The following is a 27,109-nucleotide window of genomic DNA, read 5'->3' on the forward strand; positions in this document are numbered from 1 at the left end:
TAGGCAGCAATCAGGCTGAGTTTAATGAGGGGCAGGTGGGCCGGACCATACACAGACCTCTGCCCATCCCCTTGGCCCATGGCCCTGAGGAGCCAGAAGCTGCTGGGGGGAACTATGGTTCCTCCCCCAGGCAGGTAACCATGGTCCCATGGACTTTGTGCAAAATACTAAATGCTAATTTGGCATTGAGGGCCAGCTCTGAAAAGGGGATAATCCTTTGTGCAGCCAGCCCAAGGGGGAAGGGAAGGTTAGGAGGCCCCTGGCCAAGAGGAGAAAAGGGAAAGGTAAGAAGGAAAAGACCCCTGGGTTTGGGGGATACAGGCACAGGGCAAGTTTTTGAACATTCCTCTGGGGTAGAGGGCAGACATCCTAGCACTGGAGATCACAGATCCTCATCTCCAATGCCCTCGAAGGCGAAATTGCCATGGACGTCACTGGCACTGGCATCTGTGCTGGGACTGCCAATTCCCCGCAAGCTCACGGCACTCAGCTTGCTCTGTAACAAAGGCAGGGTGGGGTCAGAGGGCTCAAGCCTCCCTGAAATCCCCCTACAAACACCCACTTCACCAACCCTCATGGGGAACTCACTGAGAGTTTGACCATGGACTCCCGGCTGGCATCAGGTGACTCCTGGGGAAGAGGCAGAGATGTCAGAAAAAGGCTTCTCATATCCCCGGGTATGAGAAGCCTGCGGCCCAGGTACTGACACAACACTTACAAGCAGCGGTGGGGATTTCACTGCTTGCTGGCTGTCTGAGCGTCTCAGGGTGCCCCCCACCCGCCGGCGCAGCATCTGAGGATGGAGATACAAGGCACTGATAAGGGCAGGACCACTCCCTTGGGAATCCCCAGCACTTTCCCCTCCCTCACACCTGGTACAAAAGGCAAGGTCCACACTTGCTACTTACCTTCCTGATACTGCCGCCGGATTTCTTCACCATCAGTTCGTCTACCATGGACTGCAAACAGATGCTCATCATGATAGCCTGAGGGTGAAAGGAGAGCTCAGCCTAGAGTTGCCATCCTGAGCCCGGTACCCCTAAGACAAGGACTCCCACTCACATGCAGTCCTGGAAGCCCTAGACTTGGGTATCTAATAGAGGCGGTGCAATGGGGTCCAGAGGCCTGAGGGTGGGCTCACACCTGGGGGCTGGTGATGGTGACCCACTGGAGCCGGTCCTTGCTCATGAGGTATTCAAAAGCCAGTTCCAGGCGCACCTCACCCCGGCCCCGGCCCGGGCTGCTTGTGCCTCCGCTGGGCAATGGCACCTGGGAGAGAGGGAGGGATCAGGCCGAGTTCACTCTCATCAATCTGCCATGCTCTCTGACTCACTGCAGCCCAGCCCATTTCTGAAGCTGATGGCTTGTCAGACCTCCACCCCAAAGGCTTCTCCCTTCTACCCCAACTCACAGAGGAGGTGACCCGCCAGCACCGCATGCGGGTAACCCGGAAGGAGCCTTCGCGGAGTTGCTGGCCAGGCAGGCGGAGCTGGAGGCTGAGCTCACTGTTGCCTGCGCTCACCACTACTGGACAGTCCTTCTCTGGGAAGTCAGCCACACAGGCATCGAAGCGCAAGTAGCCATAGTGCCGCAGCGTCTGAGCCAGCCGCAGGAACTGAAACCCAGTCACCACGTGGGGTTGGTCAGGAGGGGAAGCAGGGCAGCTCAGAGGAAGCAGCCCCTTCAAGGGAGACAGGCAGAGCTCACCTCCTTCTTGGAGACCTTCTCTTGCAGTGATTTGAGTTGCCGGTGCTGCTCCTTGGTGACCAGGATCCACCCACGCTCAATGTCTGATACCGTCTACAATGAAGACAGGGGCTCTGAGTCAGAGGTACAAGGAGAAGTGTCTACCTCTATCCAGCCTGACCCCGGGCCCCACATTTGAAGAACCTCTTTGCAGTGAGTCCTTGACCCTGACCAGATGTTGTGCCAGTTACCCTGCTAATATTCTAGGAACTACCCCCATGGAGAAAAGACATGAAGGGAGTTTTCCTGGCAGCGTGGGAGACCAGAGTCATTTTCAGAGGAAGGGTTCTGAAGCACCTCCAAGCTCACCTGAGCATAAAGCAGGTTCAGGCCAACCCGGTTCTCCATGACATCATCATCATAGGCAGAGTCCCAATAACTGTGAAGCCAAGGGGTGGAAAGGGGACTGAGCTGGGGTAAGGCAAGAGGTAGACTGGAAAATAGGGGCAAAACAGGAACAATCTAGAACTATCAGGCTAATGGTGGCACGATGGGAGGAAGCTTGGTACAAACACCCAGTGCTACCCCCTTGTCCAAAGTATTCTGTCTCAATACATGGCCCCAAAATTCAATCTAGCACTTCCCCCTTCTCCAAGCCCAGCCCTGACCTCTTTCTTAGCACAATCTTATACTCTTGACTCCGAAGACTGGTAACTGACACATAAGGCAGCTCGAACTCTTGCAACTTCCGTACAACTACAGGTTAAAAATAAAACAGGAAAATGTCATGAGACTCAAGGGGAGGGAAATCAAGAGGGAAGCCCTGAGGAAATGCCAGGGGGGAGATGGAGGCAAATTCACTACTGGAAGCACAGGGTAGCAGTGAAGTACAGAGAAACTCACAAGAAAAGGCTCCATCCTCTTTTTCTCGAACTAGAAAGAGACTAAAATATCCGATCAAGTCATCGGGAAGATCCAGCTTTGCAGCCACAGCCTGTGGACAAAGAAGGAAGTACAGCTCATCACACTGGCTGGTTCCAATCAACCCCCAAACCTGGGACCCTGGGGTGCAGGGGTAGTGCAGAACTAGCACCTCACCTCCAGGACATCTTCAGTCTGATCTGAAGTTAGCACATTAACCAGAACTTTCTGCCCGTTGCTGAGCAGCACTTCCAAGGAGACCTCTTCGGTGGGGACCTGCTGTGTCTCCTGGGAATGGAAGCCACCACTTTGTTAACCCCTGCCCAACTCTGTGTCTAGGTCCCCCTGCTGTCTTTATTCCCAGCTACTTAATTACATGTTTCCCTCATTTCATTGGTACAGCAGAAGCCCCATTCCATAAAAAAATAGTGCCAGGATGACTCCTCTTAGCCATTCATTCAAGTGAGGTGGCCCTATAGGAAGGCCCTTCCCTTAAATCTTGGCCCCACCCCAAGCCTCACCTGTTGTGCTCGCCGCAGAAAACTATTGAAGGTCTCACTGCTCCCAAGCAATGGGTCTTGCCGAACTGCAGGGGCAAGAAAATGATGTTCCAGTAACTTAAGACTCTTCCTTAGCTCCTCCCAGTTACCTTGGTAAGTCCCCCGCCCCCCCCCCCCCCCCTTTTCATTTCCTGAGCTGATGGTGACCTGTCACATTCCAAGCTGGCCTCATCTCATTCACTGTTTGCATGAATTCTTGACCTGCTCCACCCTTCACTGCCATCTAGTTGATCAGTCTATGGAACTAGGGAAATAACAATGATGTCCATCGAAAGCACATCAGATACAAATTAAGTTCTCCCCACCGATCGAAACTGCTTTGAGACTATTCAGTGTCATATTAGTATTTTTCATAGATGTTAGTGCCCAGGTTGCTTTGCTAGTATCTACAGCATCCTTGCATGCTACTTACTCTTGCTAATGAAGTACAGATCACACAAGAAGCTTTCCATATCTAGAATTTAGGACCTTCTACAGAACCAGCTATCTGGTCTCTCCCCATAGTCCTCAACACAGCCAGCCTAAAGTTCCCTCCAACCACTCACCAGCTTGCATGTACTTCTCTAACTGCTCTCTCCTCTGTTCTACCTCAGCAGGTGTCAAAGAGAAGAGCTTCTTTGGGGGAAATGCAGGAAGCACATTGGCCCCATACTCCTTCCGAAGCTATTTAGAGAAAGATACAACCCTTCACATACATAGCAAACAAGAACAGGCAATCCACACTCAATGTTGTTTTGGGCTCCCTTTCCCTTCCCTCAGTCCCTGCTTTCCAATCTAACTTCGTCATCCATGAAGCAATTCCTTTGGCGGAAGTAGCATTCCAATAAAGCCGCCCCTCTGTCCTAGACACAAGTTCTTTCCTATCTGTGTACCAGTCAGTCCCTTCACAATGTGGGGAGGGTTTTTGTATGGGACCTAGGGAGCACCTTGGTTATCTAGAGCAAGACGGTGTTCATTGGATCCTCACAGGAAGCAAAGGAAAATTTCCTTGAAAAGGAAAACTTATGTGTACAGCATTGAGGGACTTATAGAGACTTCACAGATCAATAAGTCCATTTTTCAGTTGTAGGAACCGAGGCCCCCAAAAATTAGGTAACTTGCTCAGGGTTGCACAACTAGTTACCAGTAGAACCAGGACTCTGCTCAATACAGAGTTCACAACCTGGTGAGAACAGCAGAGAAATATTGCATCACAGATACGTAAAGATAACCGGGACGGTTACACTGCGATGAGCTACGGAACACGAAGGAAACTGGTTAATGGTTTGTACGAGCAGGGAAAAGAACCTCAAGTTGCAGCTCACATGCCAGAAAAGAAAGCGCTTTGGCAGCTGAAAGCGGGGTGGGCGGGAGGGACTTTTTCATGCACAGGCACAGCCTGAAGTTAGCCAGGGGTCAGGGAAGCAGGAAGGAGAAGTGAGCATCGGGAGAAACAGACAGGGGGCAGGCATCCAGCCTCTTCGGGAGTTCCCCGGAAGTGTCAAACGATAAGATAAAGTCCCAGGGCCACCCCTGCAGCAGTGACTGCAGCTACAAGAAAGCAGGAAAGCGATGAGGGGAGACATGGACGACCAGAGTCGGGCTCCAAGCTGCCTCAGGGCAAGGGTGCGAATCCCACCTGCTCGTGCAGCCCCAGGAGTTGGCTGTAGCGCACCCGACAGTGCAGGACTCCATTCACGTGAATGTTATAGGCCTGAGGACACAAAAGCAGGCAAGCATTTTAGGGTCGCGGTCCGGGCGACCCCCTTGAAGAACCCGGGTCGGAAGCTGCCTGGCACAGCTCCACCCGAGTAACGCGCCGAGACCTTCCGAGGGTCGGTCAGGCTGTTTCCCCAGGTCCAGGTCCAGGTCCCCGAGCAGAAGGACCAGCCTGGGGAAATCTGGGCGCTCGCGTCGCAGTCTCTCTCCCCAAGAGGCCAGGGACGCCCACCACAGCAGCCGCGGCCCAACGAAGGGCCTACAGGAGCTGGGGCGACCTCTGGACGCATCTGGGACGTGAAATAAACTCCCAGCAAGGCCGTCGGGAGCCGGCGGCCTGGGAACAGACCCGAAGGCTGCGGCCAGGCCTCGGAGGCCGCTGGGAGAGGGCTCCGGCCCGTTATCCCCGCCCCTGCCCGGCCGGCTCCAGCCGCTCCTCACCACGTAGGCGGAGCCGCCGCTGTCCCCGCTGCGGGACTCGGTTTCAGGAATGGAAAAGTGCATGTTCCCTGCGGCAGGGCCCGGCCAGGCACCCGACTGGGAGGCCGCGGCGGCTTTGCACGCTCGCCTCCGCTGCTCAGCGCGTCCCCGCAGCCTCACTCGCCATTTTGGGGGCGGGGGTCTGGGATCGGATGCGGGAAGGGCGGTGGGACGTCCGCTCTTGGACGCGGCGCGCGGGCATGCTGGGAACTGTAGTCCAAAGGGCGGGAAGAGTCAGCCGGGACTGGAAGGCCCAAGCCGAGAGGGCCCTCATCGCCACCCGTAGGCCGCGGCGCGCGGGCATGCTGGGAACTGTAGTGCAAAGGGCAGGAAGAGACTGCCGGGACCGGAAGGCCCGAGTCGAGAAGACCCTCATTGCCGCCCGTAGGCCGCGGCGCGCCAGTGCATGCCGGAGCTGGTAGTCGGCGGGGGCTGAGCGCCACGGGTGCCTGACGGGAGGCGCTGGAGTCCCTGCGCCCGCGGGGCGGAGCCTAGGACCCAGGGAGATGGCTGCCGCGGCTGTGGCTGTGCGCAAGGGTGAGTGAGGGCCGGGTGTGCGAGCCGACGGACTCCGGGCGCTCCCGCTGGGGCGCTCGGCGCTTGGGGCGCTGTCGCTCAGTGCCGGCGACGCCGGTCCGTTCTGCCTCGGGCGCCGTCCGGGGCCGCGGACCGCCGGTTCCCGGGAGAAGCGTGGGTGCCCCCTGTTCCTTCCCCCGCCTACCCTTTGATCCTGCCGCGCACGGCGTCCCCACGCGAGTTCTTGGCTGGCTGCCCGCGTGCCGGCGGCACCGCGGACATGCCGACCCACCGGCCCGCTGCGCCCTGTCCGCGTCCCCCCAAGCCCTCCCGGAGCCTCTCGGGGTCACTCTGTGCCCTGTTCTCCGATGCAGACGCGGGATCCGGGATGAAGGCGGAGCTTTCTCCTCGGCCGGGGGTAAGTGCGGGGCCTCCGCCTTCGCCCGTCGGGCGCTGTCCGGAGGCTGTCCCCGCGTCATTCCGCCCCAGCTCCCACCGTGTTTCCCTTGATTGCTCAGTAAAGCCGGGAGCTTTTAGGGCTTTATCGCCCCGACGGGATGTGACTGTCCCTGGATGGGACTGACCCGTGTGGGGTGAGAGTTGGGGAGGTTTGGAGACGCACTTTCTGGGCATCTGGGGAGCGTCCCGCCGTGTTTCCCTCCGGACACGATGGGGAGGAGCAGCGTTCTGTGCGTGTCTTAGGCGGCGGGGAGGGAGATGACCCAAGAAGAGAAGCTGCAGCTTCGGAAGGAAAAGAAACAGCAGAAGAAGAAACGGAAGGAGGAAAAGGGGGCAGAACAAGAGACTGGTCCTGCGGCGTCTGCACCCCAGTGCCCAGGTGTGGGGGCTTTTCCCAGAGGGCGGGTGGGGAGCTGGCAGAGGAGGGGCCGGCAGGCCGACCGGGTTGGAGCCGGTGAAGGGGGGAGAAGGTGAGCGAGTCGGGGAGGGAAGCCAGGTTGGTAATAAAGCACAGGTATTGCCAGCCTGGGGGTTGGGCATCTCTTCCTCTCTCGTTCGTAGGCCCCGCCAAGGAGCCGCCAGGACCTGGCAGCCAGCTGGGTCCTGCTGGAGAGAAGGTGCCAGCTGCTCGGAGCAAAGCCGAGCTTCGTGCGGAGCGGCGAGCCAAGCAGGAGGCCGAGCGGGCCCTGAAACAGGCCAGGAAAGGGGAGCAGGGAGGACCGCCGCCCCAGTCCTGCCCCAGCAGCGCGGGCGAAAGCCCCTCGGGTCTGTATCGTCCTTTCCTTGGAAGACCGCTGTTTGACGCTGATGCTTGTGTTGCCAGGCGTCCCCCAGGGCCTAGTAAAACAGCGCTAGTCTCCGATGCTTTTCTTAGGTTCTCAGAGTTCAGAATTCTCCCCCAAAACTCGTCCTACCTGATTTCTCTATTTTTTTTACCCCTCCTTCTGTCCAGTTTTTCTGGATGTCTCTTATGCCCTAAAGAAAGAAAGGAAGAAAGAAAAAAGAAAAATTCTCAATGTCACCTACGGAGTCTTGAAAACAGGCTCGTTATTTTTTAGGTGTGAAACGTCTCCCCGAGCACACGCAGGCTGATGACCCCACGCTTCTGAGGCGGCTTGTTAAAAAACCAGAGCGGCAGCAGGTAGGAAGTGTGTGCCAGGGAGAGCCCAGGGAGGGGACAGGGAGGAAAGGTGCTTGGGACAAAAACCAGACCCTGGAGGATGGGTATTTGGGACAAAGTAGTTTCACTGTTTACTTCCTTTCTAGCTTCATCACATAAGTTTTAAACTCTAGGCCATTGGTTTTATTCCCCTATTTTGTCCAGGTTCCTACACGAAAAGATTATGGATCCAAAGTCAGTCTCTTCTCCCATCTACCCCAGTACAGCAGACAAAACTCTCTGACCCAGTGTATGAGGTAGGCTCTTCCGCACAGCTTTTAAGTCTGAGGAGTTTTAGTATTATGTATCGAAAGTGACTGGAAGTTTGCGATTGGATCTGTGGGAAGGAGCATGCACACGAGGCAGAACTCTAGTGGAAATGGGGGTGTTTGTGCTAGTGAAGGAAGTTCCTTTTCACTAGGGGCAGGTGGGCAGTAAGTGCTCCAGCTCCTTGCACAGTGTGTGACACCGCCATCCCACCAGCATCCCATCCTCTGTGATCCACCCAGCCATGGTGCGGCTCGGCCTGCAGTACTCCCAGGGCCTGGTCAGTGGCTCCAATGCCCGGTGTATTGCCCTGCTTCGTGCCTTGCAGCAGGTATGCCCAGTCCTGTCCCAGCCCACCTTCCCCAACACTACCCCGGCTTCTCTCACCCTCAGAACACTTCCTTCAGTGAGGCTTACCCTATCCCCCTTCCAGAGACCTTCACTAGGGGGCATTTTGTTGATCGGCTTGTGTACACTACAGGTGATTCAGGATTACACAACACCACCAAATGAAGAACTCTCCAGGGATCTAGTCAATAAACTGAAGCCCTATTTCAGGTAAGGACAACCACTACAAGCGCACTCGCAGCTCACCTAGTCCTTTTCTTGTACCTTTTCTCTTGCTCTTCTACGTCTTTTTCATGTCTATGTTCTCTGTCTTCTTCTTAAGTAATTTATTTTTTAAATTGTGAAGAGTCGCACAAATACAAGGTGTTCTTGTTTTAGCTTCCTGAATCAGTGCCGCCCCCTGTCGGCAAGTATGTGCAACGCCATCAAGTTCCTTAACAAGGAGATCACGGGTGTGAGCGGCTCCAAGCGGGAAGAGGAGGTGATGAGTATGAGAAATGAGCAAGGCATGCACCTGGGGTAGAGCTGAGAAACGTATTCAGGACTCCTAGGAGGGACAGCGTGGCCATTCTGCCCGGGTCAGGGGTTGAGGAAGTGGTTGGGCTGTCTGAATTGTGCCATCTTTGGGTCCCCTTCAGGCAACCTTGTCCTCCTTGAGCCCATCATTATACACATATTCATGGCATGGTCATCTTGTTCCCTAAGCATCTTACTCCATTTAGGCCAAGTCAGAACTTCGAGTAGCTATTGATCGGTATGTGCAAGAGAAGATTGTGCTTGCAGCTCGGGCAATTTCACGCTTTGCTTACAAGAAGATCAGTGATGGAGATGTGATCCTGGTATATGGATGGTATGGTCCAGGCGCTGTGACTGAGAAAATTGGGGGGAGGGGGTGCTTTCTGCCCTTTAGAATGAGCTGGCCATCATCTAGTAACATTGTAACTAAATCATCCTGTCCATTCACTCCAGCTCATCTCTGGTATCACGAATTCTTCAGGAGGCTTGGGCTGAAGGCCGGCGATTTCGGGTAGTTGTGGTGGACAGCCGGCCACGGCTGGAGGGAAAGCACATGCTACGCTCTCTGGTCCGTGCTGGGGTCCCTGCCTCCTACCTGCTGATTCCTGCGGCCTCCTATGTGCTCCCAGAGGTGAGGGCAAAGTAAACCCTTTAGTCCAACTTTGGGGTCCCACCTTCCAAGGGTTATAATTACTTAGAAATATTAGCATTATATAGCCCTGCTTATATTTAATAAGAAAAACACGACAGCATGTTGTAATAGTCTAGTTACTGAAGGACATTATATTAAAGTAGCAACCACCAAGAGGGAATAGGACAAAAAGTAACTTCAGAGTTTCATTTTCTGTGGGAGGTGCAATGGGTCACTGGTCAGGTGTTTTCCAAGAGCCATTATTAAGATTTGTTAGTCATTGTCTTAATATTGCTGTCCTGGGCAGGAGTGGGGCACCTTATTTTGCAATTCTGCATTGATCACAGATGACATTATCCCCCCTCCCCCCCCCAAATAGGTTTCTAAGGTGCTATTGGGAGCTCATGCACTCCTGGCCAATGGATCCGTGATGTCACGGGTCGGGACAGCACAGCTGGCCCTGGTGGCACGAGCCCATAATGTGCCAGTACTGGTCTGCTGTGAAACATACAAGTTTTGTGAGCGTGTGCAGACTGATGCCTTCGTCTCTAATGAGCTAGGTAAGGAGGCTCAGAGGGTAGCAAAAAAAGTCCAGGGACTGAAATTTGGGAGAGGGGAGGTTGAACTACAACTTATTTTCTAAAAGGACATAAATGGGTACACCTCTCATTGCAGATGACCCTGACGATCTGCTGTGTGAGCGAGGAGAACGTGTGGCACTAGCTAACTGGCAGAGCCACCTGTCCCTACGGTTATTGAATCTGGTCTATGATGTGACTCCCCCAGAGCTCGTGGATCTGGTGATCACAGAGCTGGGGATGATCCCCTGCAGTTCTGTACCTGTTGTCCTACGAGTCAAGAGTAGTGACCAGTGAGTGGAGAACACAGGTCAATAAAGGATATATCCCTTCACTCAGCAACTCGGCTGCCTTTGTCGCTTTTTTAGCATCGCCACCACTTACGTTAGGAGTCCAGACTCCCCAACTCCTCTTGGCACTTGCTACCAATCTCAGACTTTTACAGAGACCCTTTCAAGTGACTAGCTCCATGCTAGTGTTTTGGGGCCAAGGTGAAGGTCAGTATAGAGACCAAACACTATTCCAAGTCTTCAATCTTTTATCAAGCATCTAAGTGCCAGACACTGAGCTAGATAGATATAAGGAGGAATAAAAGGTCAAATAAGAGTCCTAACTTTAGAATTATGAATTAATATATTTATATTAAATTAATAGTTTATGTATATTAAGTAATTACATATTAATAAGTACTTAATATCCTTAGTATTGAGTACTTGGTGTCAGAAATGGTTTAATTCCTTTCTTATCCATTTATGCAGCTTTATCTAACTCTGAAGAGATTTTAGAGATGAGAAAACAGGCACAGAGAGGTTATTTGCCAAGGCAACACAGCTAAGGCACAGAGAGGTTAAGTTACTTGCCCAAGATAACACAGAACTAAACCAGCATGTGATCTCAGGCGTTCTGAATCCAGAGACTGTGCCTTTAACTTTTATTAAGGAACATTCATCATGGTTATCTCAAAATGGCTTTGTACAGTTGATTCCTTTGAATCAGGGTCCAAACAAATCCATACAAATCCATACATTATATTTGGTTATTGTCTTAACTTTATTATAACTGGAAGTAGTCTTCCCCACCCCTCTTATTTTCTCTTTACATTGGCTTGTTCCAGAAACCAGGTTGACTGTTTTCATATTGCCTCACATCAGGAGGCAAATAAAAATGGTTGCTTGTTCCATTTTCAGTGATGAATGAGTTGAGGCATTTTGAAATTTCCTATCCATTGATGATTGTTGCTCAAATTATGTTATCAGGGAATGCAAAATTCCACCTTCCCCCCTAATTCTATCATTCTTTCCACATAACTAGCTGATAATCTATACTAATAAAAGGGTAATATTCTAATTAGACTGGGAGACCTTCCGGACATCCTTTCGGACAAAGCCATGGTGGCGGGGCTGAGGAAGAGGCCATTAGGGGCGATCAGGCCAAGAGGGGAGGGCAGTTGGGAGTGATCAGGCTGGTGGGGGGGGGCGGGGGGGGCAGTTGGGGGCAAGCAGGCAGGCGAGTGGTTAGGAGCCAGCGGTTCCAGATTGTGAGAGGGATGCCCGACTGCCAGTTTAGTCGGACATCCCCTGAGGGGTCCCAGACTGGAGAGGGTGCAGGCTGGGCTGAAGGACACACCCCGCCCCCCCGCCCTAATTTCATGCACTGGGTCACTAGTATTCTATAAAGAACTCTTTTTTAAAAAAATATACTTTCTATTCCAGAGAAGAAGGGAGAGGGATAGAGAGAAACATCAATGATGAGAAAGAATCATTGATTGGCTGCCCCCTGCATGCTCCACACTGGGGATTGAGACTGCAACCTGGGCATATGCCTCCTTTATATGTCGACACTTAACCACTGAGCCACACCGGCTGGGCAAGAACTCCCTTAATTTTGATGATTGAGTGCTATGCTCAATATAAAAACAATGAGTTCATAATGATCTTTTAAAAAGAGAGAAAAAGGAAAAAAATCAGGAAGTCATTATATACCACTGGAAGCATCTGGTTATCAATTCCTGAAAACTGGCAAATAAGAGGTTGAAGCATTTTTACTGCCTTTCCAGTATGAACTGTAATTCAGAATAATAGCTAATGAGAAAAACGCTGATTATATTAACAAGAAGCTGCCTGTGTGGATGTGGGAGGCTGGAGGCAGAGGTGGGAGTCTTCACTTTATATATTAAATTTTGAACCATGTGACTGTCTTATTACTAAAATAAGTACAAATATTAATATAAAAGGATGTTGTAATTGTTCAAGTCAAAGATAGCCTAATCTGAAGCAACAGGAATGAAGAGAAGACAGATCTGTTAATTTCAGAAGCATTTAAGATCTGATGTACTGAGGAGGCAAACCTCAAGTGCACCAACTTTTCACTCTCATAAAGGAGTTGGTCCTAAGCCATAGAGGGGGTGGGGTGGGTGGAGACTCTTTATTCCAGTTTATAAAAATCTTAGCTAGTTGACCTATGTATGAACCAGGAGGTCATGGTTTGATTCCCAGTCAGGGCACATGCCTGGGTTGCGGTCTTAATCCCCAAGTAGAGGTGTGCAGGAGGCAGCTGGATCAATGATACTCTCATCATTGATGCTTCTAGCTCTCCCTCTCTGAAGTCAATAAAAACGTATTTAAAAAAAAAATCTTAGCTAGTTCCTCCCATGCTTTCCTTAAATGTTTTATGTAAGCAAGGGGTTCAATAGGTGAGATTTGTTAATGTATAAAACATTCAAACCTATAAAGAATTCTTGTGAGTTTATTTGAACCAACTCTCGACAGTTGCCAGAAAGCAGAATCTCAACATATTGATAGTGATCCAGAGAACGGCCGTCTTTCATTGTGTTCTATACACTACAATCAAAAGAGGAGCTGTAAGTGGGTTACATGAAACCCACTGGTGATAGATTAGGGAGGCAGGAGAAAGCAAAAGAGGGGAAAACTCTGAGATTGGATAAAAAGTAAAATGACATATTTCCTTTACACAGGTGGGTGCAGGGTATTTAAGTCAACAATTAACATAATAACGAGGGAATTTGTGGTCTCTGCCCTGTCACCCTGGTGCATTGGCTTCGCCTTGAGGGTTCCGGATAAAGGGAAATTACAAGTTACCCTGATATTCCAGTTATGTTATCTTAGATGCAAAAATAGGCTGGCTCAGTAAAGATCAAAGTTGATCTTTGTCAAGGAAGATACTGGCCTAAGACACGACTACCCACTATCAACTACTTTGTAATTAAAGGTTTTAATTTCAGACCATCCTTTGTGGTTACTTTAAGTCTCCTGAGTTTGCAACGCCGCCAAGCAGGCCTTCCCTGAGTTAGGTTAGCATGTGGCTCCTTTTCGTCCTCAGATTGGGGAAGAAAAAAGGTTTTACCACACCCCTCCCACGTATTCATACATCTAAACTCTCCTATTGTTTGTGGAGACCCGTGAAACTGTATGGCTTTAAGTGCTTCGGGAAAGGGCAGAATGCATTCATTCTTTCTTCACCCGCATCCCAGCTCCTAGTGAGGGAGGCGCAAAGCCGAAACCAGGGCCCATGTCCAAGCCGGAGTCTCACTCGCGCAGGGTCCCCAAGTCAGGCTTTCCTCCCGCTCCTTCCCTCTCCTGTCCACCCTGGACTTCACTAGCGGCCGCTTCTGCGGGAGGGGGCGGGGCCCCGCGGCCTCCTGGCGCCCGCTTCGCGGATTCCTTTGTCTCCCGGTCTCTGTCTTTGGCTCCAACGTCGTGGTAAATGCTCACACCCGTCCTGGCCCTGCCGCCAGGGGCCCCGCCGCCTTGAAGGAAACCCAGCGCACTGCACAGCAGCGCACTCCACAGCAGCACACCCGAGTCCCCGAGAGGGCGCGTGGGAACCGAGTGGGCGCGGCGAGCGTCACCGCGCAGGCGCCAATCTCACCTTCAGACACTGCAATTCCCAGAAGGCCGTGCAGCAGCCTCGGCGCTGCTGAGCCAGGAGCTGCTCCCGCTCGGGAAGGGCTCGGGAGCGCTCGCCGCATTGCATTGTGGAATACATAGTGCAACAGAAAACTCTCTGGCACAAACTCCCAACCGAACTCACGTGTTTACCTTGTGCACTGCCCTCGGCGGCCGGGATGGGCCATCAATGAAGAGTAGCTACAGGGTGACGTCATAAATCCGCGACCAGACGGGCGGCGCCATCTTCGAACTTGGACTTCCGGAAGGACTTTGGTGAGGGTGAGTGTAAAGCCGTGGGGTGTGCGGGGGGCCCCACGATTACTCCTCCTCCTTGTTCGGTGGCGCTAAAATATTGGCTCCGCTATCCCCACTCTGCACAGACAGCATCGCGACCTCCAGCCCCTGGGCCGCTCTAGAAACCATCATGCTCCCCACTTCCTTACCCGCCGTGGCAAGAGTGCATCCCCCATCTCTGCAAACCGCGGTCTTGCCTTCTTCACTCACGCGGTGTCCGCAACACAGCATCCTGTGTCCTGGCCTGGGCGCTGCTTACATGACCCCCCTCGACGCTGCGAACCGACCGTAGTCCTCGACCTCAGAGAGCTCAGGGCTGGCCGCGGGCACGGGCTATACGGAAAGCTGCTCCCACGCCCCGGGCTGCGGGACGCAGGCGGGCGCCCGGGTCAGCCTCATCCCGCTGTGTCCCTGCCTCTTCCTCCGCGAGGCTCCTCTAACCCGGGGGTTGTGCCCCGCGCGCTGCAACCTCATTGGCGCAGTCGAGGGCCAGTGAGGTTTCCTGGTCGGGCCCGTTTCTCCCGGGGCGGGTTGGCTGGGGAGGCAGAGATGACGACGGCAACCCCACCCAGCACTCGGTTAGCGTGGTGAAGGGGATGGCCAAGCCTCTTCGCCCAGCGGCACATTGTTGCGCAAGCTTAAGTCCTTCCTGTGCCATTAGCTCTTTTGCCATCATTCTTACCAACTGTAGTATTATGTTCTTAAGAGTTTAAATTGATTCATTTTTAAAGTTTAAGTGCTTTAGTCTCTAAGCAATATAGATGAACCCATGAAGTTTCATGGGCTTGTTCTAGTTTCTCATACAAGTTAAAATAAAAACACAGTCGAGTAAATTGTTCATTTTTATACCATTAAAATAAGTTTGCATACCACCAGTTGTACCAAAACTTTGGGAAATAGTATGTTAGACCAAACAGTGAGTTTCAAGTAATCCCATATGTGAGGAACAGTGTTATCTCGTTAGTTTCCTTCGCTGAGGAGGTCAGGCAGGCAGCCTGGAGTATCTTGGAAACCAGACAAGTTGGGGTGCAAATGTAAAATTTTATAAACTGTAAATTAATTTAGTCCACATTTACTAAACACCCTTCACTTGTGTCCAAAATTTGTTTTGTGAAATCATAAATGGAAATTAACCACCGTATCCTGCTGCTGCCTTTTAAAGCAGTGTATCTGTAAAAGGGACTTTTGTGCCCTGGCCGGTTTGGCCCAGTGGATAGAGCATCGGCCTGCGGACTGAAGAGTCCCGGGTTCGATTCCAGTAAAGCATCGGTGGGTGATTCTCTCTCATCATTGATGATTCTCTCTCTCCCTCTCCCTTCCTCTCTGAAATAAATAAAAATATATTTTAAAAAAAGTAAAAGGGACTTTTGTACCTTGAGAAGTTAGTCATGCAATCAACGAAGGTTAATTATTACACTTACCATATAGCAGGTTCTAGATAGGCAAGATTCCTATCTTATGAAACTTTCATGGATGATAGATATGAAATAAGTAAATACCCCATATTTCTTAAAATAAGAGAATTCAGGACAACCTAAAAAGTTATATGTGATATTCAAATTAAGAAAAAAGTACTAGAAGAAAGTAAAATAGGATATGTTTATGTCAGTGGGGTAGAAAATGCCTTTTTAAAAAATATATTTTTATTGATTTCAGAAAAGAAGGGAGAGGGAGAAACATCAATGATGAGAGAGAATCATTGATTGGCTGCCTCCTGCACGCACCCTGCTGGGGATTGAGCCTGCAACCCAGGCATGTGCCCTTGACTGAAATTGAACCCAGGACCCTTCAGTCTGTAGATGGATGCTCTAGCCACTGAGCCAAACCAGCTAGGGCAGAAAATGCCTTTTTAAGACACAAAACAAACAGAAGCCATAAAGGAGAAGGTTGAGAGATTTAACTCATAAAAGTAAAAAAATTTTTTTTGGTAAATACCGGTGGATATTTTCCCATTGCTTTTCAGAGAGAATGTAAAGGAGGGAGGGAGGGAGGGAGAGACGGAGAGGGAGAGAGAAAGAGAGAGAGAGAGAAACATTAATGTGAGAGAGACACAATGATTGGTTGCCCTGACCGGGGTAGGGGGACCTCACAACCCAATAGGTGCCTTTGACTGGGAATCAAACCCAAGACCCTTCTGTGCGCAGTCGGATGCTCTAAACACTGACCCACACCAGCCAGGGCTAACTCATAAAATTTTATTTCAGTTTAGGAAGAACATTATAAACAAAGTTAAAAGAAAAGTAAGTACTTGTAACATAAACAACATAACTCCACAGATCAATAAGGAAAACATCAATTTGCCATATAGAAATATGGACATATTATATGTACCGGCAGTTCATGAAAGACACATAGATATCCAACATATAGAAAGGAATTAACTTTGCCCTAGCCGGTTTGGCTCACTGGATAGAGCGTCGGCCTGGGGACTGAAGAATCCCGGGTTCGATTCCAGTCAAGGGCATGTACCTTGGTTGCAGGCACATCCCCAGTGGGGAATGTGCAGGAGGCAATTGATCGATGCTTCTCTCTCATCGATGTTTCTAGCTCTCTATCCCTCTCCCTTCCTCTCTGTAAAAAATCAGTATATTTTTTTAAAAAAGGAATTAACTTCAATTATTATCAGGTCAATAAAAATAATAAAATACGGAGGAATTCTTTCACCGACCAGATTGGCAAGGGTTTGGTAAAATGGCTATGTATAGTTAGTGAGACTATAAATTGGTTTTTGTTTTGATGAACTATTTTGTAAAAAATTGATTTCAGAGAAGGGAGAAGGAGAGAGAGAAAGAAGCATCAATGATGAGAGAATCATTGATCAGCTGCCTCGTGCATGCCCCACATGGGGATTGAGCCCACAACCCAGCCATGTGCCCTGACTGGGAATTGAACCACCACTAAGCCACACTGGCTGGGCTATTAATTTTAAAATATGCATACCCTTCAGCCTGATTATAATGTTCTTCCTAAACTGAAGGTAAAGTTTATGAGTTAGCCCTGGTCAGTGTGGAATATAGAATTTCACTTCAGATGCTCAGTCTAGAAAAATAATTTTCATTAATGAAGAGATCTGTACTAGAATATATATTGCAGTTATTGTTTGTGATAGTATTATAAACCAGTTGTCCTTAAATGGGAAATATCTAAATAAACTATAATTCTATAGAATACCATATAGTAACGAAGAAGAATGAGATAAATATACACGTATTGATTCAGAAAATCTTTAAGACATGTAGTATAGAAATTCTCGTGGCCGATGTCCATTTAACTTTCCTATGTTAACTGACATTCTCCATTTCCTTTGTAAAGCATACAGATTGATGCCCATGGCACACTGAATGTTGGAAGCTACATAGGCTTTTCTCAAATAGGCCTGATAGCTCTGCCTCCACTAGTTGAGTTGAATGCTTGTCAAGAGTCATTGTATGGGTTCCGAACCTGTTTATGTTAGTTGGTATGTAATTATATTTATACTAGATGCCCAGTGCATGAAATTTGTGCATGGGAGAGAGGTCCCCTCAGCCCAGCCTGCACCCTCTCCAATCCGGGACCCCTCGAGGGATGTCTGACTGCTGATTTAGGCCCCATCCCTAAACTGGCAGTTGGACATACCTCTCACAATCTGGGACCGCTGGCTCCTAACTGTTCACCTGCCTGCCTGCCTGATCACCCTTAATTGCCCCCCCGCCAGCCTGGTTGCCCCCAACTGCCCCCCTTCTGCAGGCCTGGTCACCCCCAAATGCCCCCCCACCAGCCTGGTCGCCCCAACTGCACCCCCTGCCGGCCTGGTTGCCCCATGCAGCCTGCTGTTCAGTCGTCCCTTACTGACCCCCCTGCTGGCCTTGTTGCTCCACGCAGCCTGCTGTTCGGTCATTACTGTTACTGTGACGGCATCCCAGACAATTTGCATACTCTATTATTAGTATAGATTATTGTGTTATATATTTAAATTTTAAACACATTTGAGTATGAAAGAATTATCTGTAAGTTGAAAAATGGCAAATACACAGGTATTTTATTGTTATCCTTTGTATTCTACATATACTTATACGTATTCTGTATCAACTAAAAGTTTTATAAAAATAATTGTAAAAAAGAAAAGGATGCAAACTAAGTTGAATGCTTTGGAAACACGAAAGAGGCTAGTGTGCAAAAAAGCTGCCAAATAGTTGTGAGTGGGACAATTGTAAAAGATTGAGGATCATCTGGAAGGTTACTGCACTTGAATTTCTTCTCAAGAAAAGACAATGTTTCAAGAAAGTAATGGTAAGTAGCTTCAGTGCTGCTGAGAGGTCAAGTTCAGTAAGACTGAGACGTGAATTGAATTAATTGGCAGCAATTACTGAGGACTTTTAGCTTCAGGGATGAGGCGGGGGCAATATCCTAGTTAGGAGGAAGCAGGATAATTAAAATGTAAGGGCAGACAACTCTTTCAAAAGTTTGTGAGATGGAGGAGGAACATATTAGTTGGAGGAGTAATGTGGGTTGAAGGATAATTTGTGTGTGTTAAGATGCGAATTGTAAACATTTAAATGCTCGTTGGCTCTGGCTGGTGTTGCCCAGTAGATAGAGCATTGGCCTGCTCACTGAAGGGTCTCGGGTTTGATTCCCGGTCAAGGGCACGTACCTGGGTTGCAGGTTTGATCCCTGGCACCAGTCAGGGCATGTAGGGGAGGCAACCAATCGGTGTGTCTCTCTCACATTGATGTCTCTGTCTGTCTCTCTCTCTCTCTCTCTCTCTCTCTCTCTCTCTCTCTCTCTTTCCCTCCATCTGTCCCTTCTACTCTCTCTAAAAAATCAATGGGAAAAAATATCCTCAGGTGAGGATTAACAAAAAACAAAAAGAGATCAATGCTTTTTGGAAGATGCCCATAGAGAGGAAAAGAATAAATGACTAGTTTCCTTAAGAGGGCAGAAAATGGGGCTTGAACGCTGTGGAAGGTGTGGCCTTAGAAAGTGGATGAGGGAGGAGTCTGGATGCAGGGAGGATTAGGCTACTTTGCAAGAAATCGAGGTATTTCCCATCTAATGGCTTTAAGTTGTGTTTCAGAAACCAGAGGCAAAGTCATCTGCTGAGAACCAGGGGCCCAGACATTGGGAGAGAGAGGGTGTCGAGTGACTAAGAGAGGAAGTGTGATTGAGTAGCTTAGATGCACACAATGAAGAAGGTGGATGATTGGTTCATCTAAGGCTTGAGTTTTGCCACACCTGTGAAACAAAAGACAGAAAGGAAGTTCATAATGCCAATAGAGTCTGATTAAAGAAATCTAAGCTAGATTGGATGTGGCTGCTGCCACAGGGAGAAATTGGAGAGATCAATGAATAGTGGCTAGATATGATTGAAGAATAGATACCGTGATAGCAGTTGAGCTGTAATGACGGGAGGCTGTGATCAGATAGTGGATGTCTTAGTGATTTTGGAGGTTAAAAGGTGTTACGTGGTGACAGGGTCCAGGATGTGACAGTGGAGCGATTAGCAGTGCTTTAGCTGAATGTCACAAGCTTCAAAGGAACAGGATTTTTGCAGAAGAGGAAGGACTGTTTGTCAAGCAGTGGCATTGGAGAGTAACTGAGAACTCACTGATCCCACTTTCTAACCTGGGGTAAGTGGGGTGTGAGAAAAGGAGCAACTTACACTTGAGAGCCTGGAAAGCTAGAGGTTTCATTCCCTGGAAATCTACCATCCAAGATTCTGAATGTGATCTAGGTCTTGCCGATCACATGTGCTCTTAAGGAACTCAAACTTGGACCTGAGCTTAGAGAGGGGAGAGGCAGGCCAGCGTGCGTGCATTTTCCTGGTGCAGATGGTGGCAGTGGAGAGGTTCTGGATTTGGGAGCCAGAGTGGTGTCTTCCCCATTCACTTGGTCACATTCTGATTGTAGAGGCAACTTGTTTATGGAGCCATAGCTGTGCAGGGGCTTCTTTTTCTTTCTTTTCTTTTTTAAGTGTATGATCCCCGGTCAAGGGCACGTACCTGGGTTGCCCTTGATTGGGTTTTATTGATTTTTCAGAGAGGAGGGGAGAGAGAGTGTGAGAGAAACATCAGTGATGAGAGAGAATCATTGATCGGCTGCCTCCTGCATGTTCCTTACTGGGGATCGAGCCCACAACCCAGGCATGTGCCCTTGACTGGAATTGAACTCAGGACCCTTCAGTCCACAGTCCAATGCTCTGTCCACTGAGCCAAACCGGCTAGGGCAGGGGCTTCTTGATTCAGTAAGTGGATCCGCTCATGGCATAGGAGAGGCCATGTGGTTCATCAGTCAGTAGTTATAACACAACTTCCCAATTTGGCAAACACTTCTTCCCACACTGTTTCCCACCCCCCCAACCCTCCCAATGCAGGGGATTCTCAAACTTGAGTGTGCATGAGAGTCTCCTGAAAGACTTGTCATAACAAGTGCTGGCCCCATCCCAGAGTGTTAATTCATTAGGTCTGGGATAGGACTGGAAATGTGCATTTTAACAAAATTTCAAGTGATGCTGAGGCTGCCAGTTCTGGGACCACACTTTGAGAACCACTGTTGTGAACCATTTCATACCCTTTAATAAATCCCTTTTAGCTCGAACTGACTAGAAAGGGTTCTGTTCTATGCAACTAGACCTTGGCCAATAGAGAAGGCAACAATCATTCACATTTTGTCCTTGCCTACTTGAACTGCCAATGATTAAAGAAATAGTTCTTGCATTTCCTGAAGATTTTGCTTTATGTGTTTGATACTATGTTACTTGATGTCTAAAGTTTTATGATATTTATATATTTTATATGATTTGAAGTTTTATTCATTATAAAGTACTTTCTTTCTGTCCCATTTAATACCTTTCCCCCTGAATTCAACTTTGCTATTGCTATCGAAACTCCTTTTTGCTTACATTTTCCCTGTATATTTTAATTCATCTTTTTTTACTTTTAGCTTTATTAATTTCAGAGAGAGTAAGGGAGAGGAAGAGAGGATAGAAACATCCATGACGGCCCTGGCTGGTGTGGCTCAGTGGACAGAGTGTCGGCCTGTGGACTGCAGGGTCCCGGGTTTGATTCTGGTCAAGGGCATATGCCCAGGTTGTGGGCTCAATCCCCAGTGGGGGGCATGCAGGAGGCAGCCGATCAGTGATTCTCTCTCATCATTGGTGTTTCTCTCCCTCTCCCTCTCCTTTCCTCTCTGAAATCAATAAAAACATATTTTTTAAAAAGGAAAGAAACATCAATGATGAGAGAGAATCATTGATCGGCTGCCTCCTGCATGCCCCCCACTGGGGATTGAGCCTGCAACCTGGGCATGTGCCCTGACAGGGAATCAAACCGTGTCTTCCTGGTTCATGGGTCAATGCTCAACCACTGAGCCACACTAGCCAGGCTGTTACTAATTTTGAATGGAGTAGTTCTGTCAGGGCTTGCTATTTACCAAAGAACAATGCAGGTAAGTTCTCACTGACCTCCATTTACTTTGGCATTGTTATATTCTGTCTTTAGCACATGATGTTATAGTGTGTTCTTAACACCTGAGTTAGAGAGTTGGCTGTTATAATTTATAATCCACTTAGGTTGTTGTGAACTTTTAATTTGTACGATATTTCTTACGGTGTTTTCATTAGCAAACTTCTCTACTGAGGCTGATGATTTCTTTATTCTGAAGACACATACAGACCTATGGGGAGTTCCCTCCTCATATTTGAACTATTTCTCCCCCTTTGACCCAGGCAAGTAGGTTTTTCTGGCTGAAAACTGTGCCCTGGGCAGAGTTCTCTGTTGCTCAGGTTTTTGATTGGTGTCAATGTTTTGTTTCTCTCCATCAGTTGACTTTGGTCCATGGTTATACAGCTGATTTTCTAGGTTTGAAGAAAATGAAGATTCATGACCGTTTTAAAATCCATTCTTCAATGTGGGGAAAGCCTCTTTTTTTCTCAAATATGTTAATATATTGATTTGAGAGAGACATCGATGTGTTGTTCCACTTACTTACGCATTAAATTGCTTGATTCTTGTGTGTGTCCTGACCGGCGGGTAATGAACCCCAACCCGCAGACTGGGTATATCGGGATGACACTGTAACCAACTGAGCTACCGACCAGGGTAGGGAAAAGTCTCTTAATGTAGTGGGGTGTTCCTTAATGGTCTCAAAGCCTACCACCTCCCCCACCCAAGTAAAAGACTGATGACAGGGCACAAGAGAACTGTTTTACTTGTTTTTAAATAAATCTGTTCCTGCCCTAACTGGTTTGGCTCAATGGATAGAGTGTTGGCCTGCGGACTGAAAGGTCCCAGGTTCAATTCTGGTCAAGGGCATGTACCTTGGTTGCGGGCACATCCCCAGTAAGAGGTGTGCAGGAGGCAGCTGATCCATGTTTCTCTCTCATTGATGTTTCTAACTATCTCTCTCCCTTCCTCTCTGTAAAAAAAAAATCAATAAAATATATTTAAAAATAAATAAATCTGTTCCTTGACTAATATTTGTAAAGATGGCTTTTAGCTCTAGACATTCACTGCAGTTTCATTACAAGAAATGTTATGAGCTTTAAATAATGTAAATAAAGCACTTACTACAGTGCTTGCACATAGCAAGTGTTTAAAAAAAATGGTAGCCGTATTATTTGTTTGTTATTATCAGCTTCACTAGCCTGTAAGTTCCATGAGGGCAGGGATCTTGTCTGTCTTGCTTATTGTCATAACACCAGTTCCTAGAACAGTGCCTGACATAGAAGATGTGTAGTAATTATTATTGAAGGAAGCTTAGGTTTCTGGTTGTGGGAGGGGCAGTGAGGGGAGGAAAGTAGAAAAATCCGAGTCAGTACAAAAAGCTTTCACCTTCCCTTCATTTGTATGTCTGTGTGCAGGGGCAGCCATTCTAGGGGGTGCTGATGGACACCTGCGGGGTCGGCTATGTCGCCCTGGGGGAGGCCGGCCCCGTGGGGAGCGTGACTGTAGTGGACTCTCCTGGACCAGAGGTGCTAAATCAGCTTGATGTCAGGACCACTGCAGAAACAACCAGGACAGAGGCTTCCACAGAGATGTCCTTGCCTACCTCTTTGTCTGGATTTGAGGGCTCTCCTGATGAGGAAAAGCTCCTTCCAGAACAGGAAAGCCTGTCCAGACTGGAACAGCAAGGTATGCACCGTGTCTTTTCATCTTTTTCTCTCCCTGTGTTTAGTTTAAGATGAAAGACAACAGGTTGAGTTCATAGGTCTAACAAACCTGGGTATGTTGTAGTCCGTTCTAAAGGGGTTTGAGCTCTGGTCCCATCTCATAGACACGTATTCTTCTCTACAGATCTTTCTTCGGAGATGTCAAAGGTCTCAAAGCCTCGGGCCTCCAAGCCTGGCCGGAAGAGAGGGGGTAGGACACGGAAAGGCCCCAAAAGGCCCCAACAACCTAATCCTCCACCAGCCCCTCTGGCTCCAGGTCTCTTAGATCAGTCCAACCCTCTGCCCACCCCCATGCCCAAGAAACGAGGTCGGAAGACCAAGGCGGAGCTCCTACTGCTGAAGCTGTCCAAAGGCCTAGACCAGCCGGAGTCTCCAGCTCCAAAGAGGCCCCCTGAGGACTTTGAGACCCCACCTGGGCAACGACCCCGCCGAAGGGCTGCCCAAGTGTAAGGATTGGAGCTCATCTTGGTGGGGGGTTGGGGGGGGTCAGATGTTGGAGAGATGAAAAGACTATGATGAGGTGAGCGGGCGTGGTGTCTGGGTCCTGGGGACTTGAGCAATCTTCTGGCTTTTACCTCGGCAACTTTAATCTGTTGCTAACTTGTCTGTCTAGGATTTTCTTTCTGGACTTTGTATCCTATCGATTTTTCACAATTCCCCCCCTCAGGTCTTCATTACAATTTTATCACTCAATATATATCAGTATATACACACCTTTCTATTATTTTCTGTTGCCATCCGTGATTTTTGGACTGTGGTAGAGTGAAAAGTGCTTGAGACTTGAAGTCAGAAGACCTGGTTAGATCCCACATATGTTATCTGAATCATCTTGGCCAAGTCACTTAACTTTCCTGGATTTCTGTTTCTTTATCTATCAGAAGCGAAGGGGAAAGTAATAGCTGCTTCACAGGGTCACTGTGAGGATCCAGTGCAATGAGAATCAACCAAGTGTCTGGAAAAGTGGGCTCTTAATAAAAAAATAATAAATAAATAAAAATAAATAAATAAAAAGTGGGCTCTTGTTCCGTGTCTGTATGTCTCTGACTCTGCCCTACCCCACAGGGCACTCCTGTATCTTCAGGAACTGGCTGAAGAGCTCTCAACAGCCCTGCCTGCTCCAGTGTCCTGCCCCGAGAGCCCCAAGGTGAGCAGCCCCACCAAACCAAAGAAGATCCGGCAACAGCCAGTCTGTCAAGGTGGAGAAGAGGAGGACGACACCGCACGAGATGAAGACTTTGTTCTCAAGGTTGAGGCTGAAGATGGAGAAGAAAGTGAGGTCCCAAGTGAGAGCTCATCTGACCCGGAGCCTGCTGTGCCCCGAAGCACCCCACGAGGATCCACTTCAGGGGTAACTGAATGGGCAAGAAAGTGAATGAAGGAACTTATAGGATTATTAGGGGGTCAAGAGGGTACCCAGAAGGAAGGCTTTGGCCTAATAACTATGATGACAAAAGAGGTAAAAGAAGAAAGAAACAACTTCAAATACAGTTGAGATTGCAGGGGCTAAGGGTGTAAGTAAACAAGATTATTCATTCAGTGCTTGCTTCGGCAGCACATATACTAAAATTGGAACGATACAGAGAAGATTAGCATGGCCCGTGCACAAGGATGACACGCAAATTTGTGAAGCGTTCCATATTTGTTTTTTTATTTTTGTTTTTTTTCGTTCTTTATTTATTTTATTGCTTAAAGTATTACAAAGGGTATTACATACGTGTCCTTTTTTTCCCCCCGCCCTTGACAATCCCCTGGCCTCCCCTACCCCCCAGTGTCTTATGTCCATTGGTTATGCTTATATGCATGCATACAAGTCCTTTGGTTGATCTCTTACCCCCCTCCCTCCTGCCCCCGAACCCTCCCCGGCCTTCCCGCTGCAGTTTGACAGTCTGTTTGAGGCAGCTCTGCCTCTGTATCTATTATTGTTCAAAAGTTTATAATGGTCTCTATTATCCATGAATGAGTGAGATCATGTGGTATTTTTCCTTCATCGACTGGCTTATTTCACTTAGCATAATGCTCTCCAGTTGCATCCATGCTGTTGCAAATGGTAAGAGTTCCTTCTTTTTTACAGCAGCATAGTATTCCATCGTGTAGATATACCACATTTTTCTAATCCATTCATCTACTGATGGGCACATAGGCTGTTTCCAGATCTTAGCCATGGTGAATTGTGCTGCTATGAACATATGGGTACATATATCCTTTCTGATTGGTGTTTCTGGTTTCTTGGGATATATTCCTAGAAGTGGGATCACAGGGTCAAATGGGAGTTCCATTTTTAGTTTTTTGAGGAAACTCCATAATGTCTTCCATAGTGGCTGTACCAGTCTGCATTCCCACCAGCAGTGCACGAGTGTTCCTTTTTCTCCACATCCTCTCCAGCACTTGTCGTTTGTTGATTTGTTGATGATAGCCAGTCTGACAGGTGTGAGATGGTACCTCATTGTTGTTTTGATTTGCATCTCACGGATGATTAGTGACTTTGAGCATGTTTTCATATGTCTCTTGGCTTTCTGAATGTCCTCTTTTGACAGGTGTCTATTTAGGTCCTTTGCCCATTTTTTGATTGGATTGTTTATCTTCCTTTTGTTGAGTTGTATGAGTTCCCTATAAATTTTGGAGATTAGGCCCTTATCAGATATGACATTGGCAAATAAGTTTTCCCACGTAGTAGGTTTTCTTGTTGTTTTGTTGATGGTTTCTTTTGCTGTGCAGAAGCTTTTTATTTTGATGTAGTCCCATTTGTTCATTTTCTCTTTAGTTTCAAGTGCCCTAGGATCTGTATCAGTGAAGAAATTGCTTTGGCATATGTCTGAGATTTTGTTGCCTTTGGATTCTTCTAGAATTTTTATGGTTTCTTGTCGTACATTTAAGTCCTTTATCCATTTTGAATTTATTTTTGTGTATGGTGTAAGTTGGTGATCTAGTTTCATTTTCTTGCATATATCTGTCCAATTTTCCCAACACCATTTATTGAAGAGACTATCTTGGCTCCATTGTATGTTCTTGCCTCCTTTGTCAAATATTAATTGAGCATATTGGTTTGGGCTGGCGTTCCATATTTGTAAAAAAAAAAACAAAAACAAAAAACATTATTCATTCATCTATTGAACATCTGTTCTAGCCGGTTTGGCTCACTGGTTAGAGCGTTGACCCACGGACTGAAGGGTCTCAGGCTCAATTCCAGTCAAGGGCATTGTATCTTAGTTGCAGGCTTGATCTCCACCTGGTTGGGGCATGTGCAAGGAGGCAACCAATCGATGTGTCTCTATCACTTTGATGTTTCTCTCTCTATGTCTCCCCGCCTCCCACTCTCTAAAAATCAGTGGAAAAAGAATCCTCTCTGGTGAATATTAAAAAAAAACCCTAAAACATATATTGAGCATCTGCTGGGAGCTAGGAAACACACATGTGAATAAGGCAGAGTCCTGCCTCACAAAGTTCAGTGTGATAAGTGCTAGACCAGGAGTGATCAAAATGCGTTAGCCATATGGGGGCCGAGGGAAGTCAACTGCTCAGACTTCACAAAGGAACGATAGTTTAGCTAGGTCTTAAAAAGTCGATGGAAGTTTGCCAGAGAGATTGGTTTTCCCAGAAATTGATTATGGCTACAGCATAAGGCTTTGGGTGAAGTGGGGTTTAAACTAGAGAGGATAAAAGGAGTGACAGTAGGAGCCATCAAAGGTGTGTGCTTAATTGTGGTAAAATCTACATAACTGAAAACTTACCATTTAAAAATGTATAGTTCACTGGCATTTAGTGCATTCGCAATGTTGGGCAACTACTAAAACTATCCATTTCCAAGATGTTCTCATCATCCCAGATAGAAAGAGTGGGGTACGTAGGAGAGGCAAAGATGGGCAGGTGATGAGCTCACTTACATGTTGAGCTGGAAGTGCCTGTGGACCGTGGACGATCCTGGGGACATCTGGTCACCAGTCAT

General features: G+C 48.3%; 3 protein-coding genes across 9 annotated transcripts in view; 2 read left to right on the top strand and 1 right to left on the bottom strand.

Annotated features, from left to right (window-relative positions):
* On the bottom strand, positions 1 to 14,446 carry SNX17 (sorting nexin 17). 4 transcript variants are annotated; one of them, XM_081101170.1, is made up of 16 exons: positions 13,878 to 14,428; positions 7,235 to 7,295; positions 4,786 to 4,860; positions 3,713 to 3,830; positions 3,129 to 3,193; positions 2,785 to 2,895; positions 2,590 to 2,680; positions 2,355 to 2,442; positions 2,056 to 2,125; positions 1,708 to 1,800; positions 1,412 to 1,615; positions 1,144 to 1,269; positions 909 to 986; positions 719 to 793; positions 589 to 630; positions 1 to 496 (listed from the first exon to the last, which is right to left on the bottom strand). In XM_081101170.1, exons 4-16 carry the CDS (start codon positions 3,720 to 3,722, stop codon positions 383 to 385), a joined length of 1,167 nt encoding a protein of 388 aa, XP_080957296.1. In that variant the 5' UTR covers positions 3,723 to 3,830; positions 4,786 to 4,860; positions 7,235 to 7,295; positions 13,878 to 14,428; the 3' UTR covers positions 1 to 382. The 4 variants fall into 4 exon arrangements, with proteins under 4 accessions (XP_080957296.1, XP_080957294.1, XP_080957293.1 ...); XM_081101168.1 differs by lacking the exon at positions 7,235 to 7,295 and having other exon boundaries at positions 14,171 to 14,446; XM_081101167.1 differs by lacking the exons at positions 7,235 to 7,295; positions 13,878 to 14,428 and adding an exon at positions 5,307 to 5,475.
* On the top strand, positions 5,662 to 10,159 carry EIF2B4 (eukaryotic translation initiation factor 2B subunit delta; the record flags this gene model as incomplete). 4 transcript variants are annotated; one of them, XM_081101163.1, is made up of 13 exons in its annotated part: positions 5,662 to 5,882; positions 6,236 to 6,279; positions 6,564 to 6,699; positions 6,882 to 7,085; positions 7,379 to 7,461; positions 7,645 to 7,736; positions 7,963 to 8,077; positions 8,228 to 8,304; positions 8,473 to 8,575; positions 8,817 to 8,944; positions 9,064 to 9,241; positions 9,621 to 9,801; positions 9,917 to 10,159. In XM_081101163.1, the coding sequence occupies 13 exons, from the start codon at positions 5,852 to 5,854 to the stop codon at positions 10,114 to 10,116; spliced, it is 1,572 nt and encodes a 523-aa protein (XP_080957289.1). In that variant the 3' UTR covers positions 10,117 to 10,159. The 4 variants fall into 4 exon arrangements, with proteins under 4 accessions (XP_080957289.1, XP_080957291.1, XP_080957288.1 ...); XM_081101165.1 differs by having other exon boundaries at positions 5,825 to 5,882; positions 7,989 to 8,077; XM_081101162.1 differs by lacking the exon at positions 5,662 to 5,882 and having other exon boundaries at positions 6,142 to 6,279.
* GTF3C2 (general transcription factor IIIC subunit 2) overlaps positions 13,954 to 27,109 on the top strand; it is a 24,074-nt gene continuing 10,918 nt past the window's right edge. Inside the window, exons 1-4 of the mRNA XM_081101161.1 lie at positions 13,954 to 14,006; positions 22,858 to 23,128; positions 23,291 to 23,612; positions 24,229 to 24,514. Of these exons, the coding sequence (XP_080957287.1) occupies positions 22,882 to 23,128; positions 23,291 to 23,612; positions 24,229 to 24,514 (855 nt within the window). The 5' untranslated portion in view covers positions 13,954 to 14,006; positions 22,858 to 22,881. The remainder of the gene's footprint in view (positions 14,007 to 22,857; positions 23,129 to 23,290; positions 23,613 to 24,228; positions 24,515 to 27,109) is intronic.

This window comes from Myotis nattereri, assembly GCF_964212035.1.
Source record: "Myotis nattereri genome assembly, chromosome: 10".
In the NCBI taxonomy this organism is placed as follows: domain Eukaryota; kingdom Metazoa; phylum Chordata; class Mammalia; order Chiroptera; family Vespertilionidae; genus Myotis; species Myotis nattereri.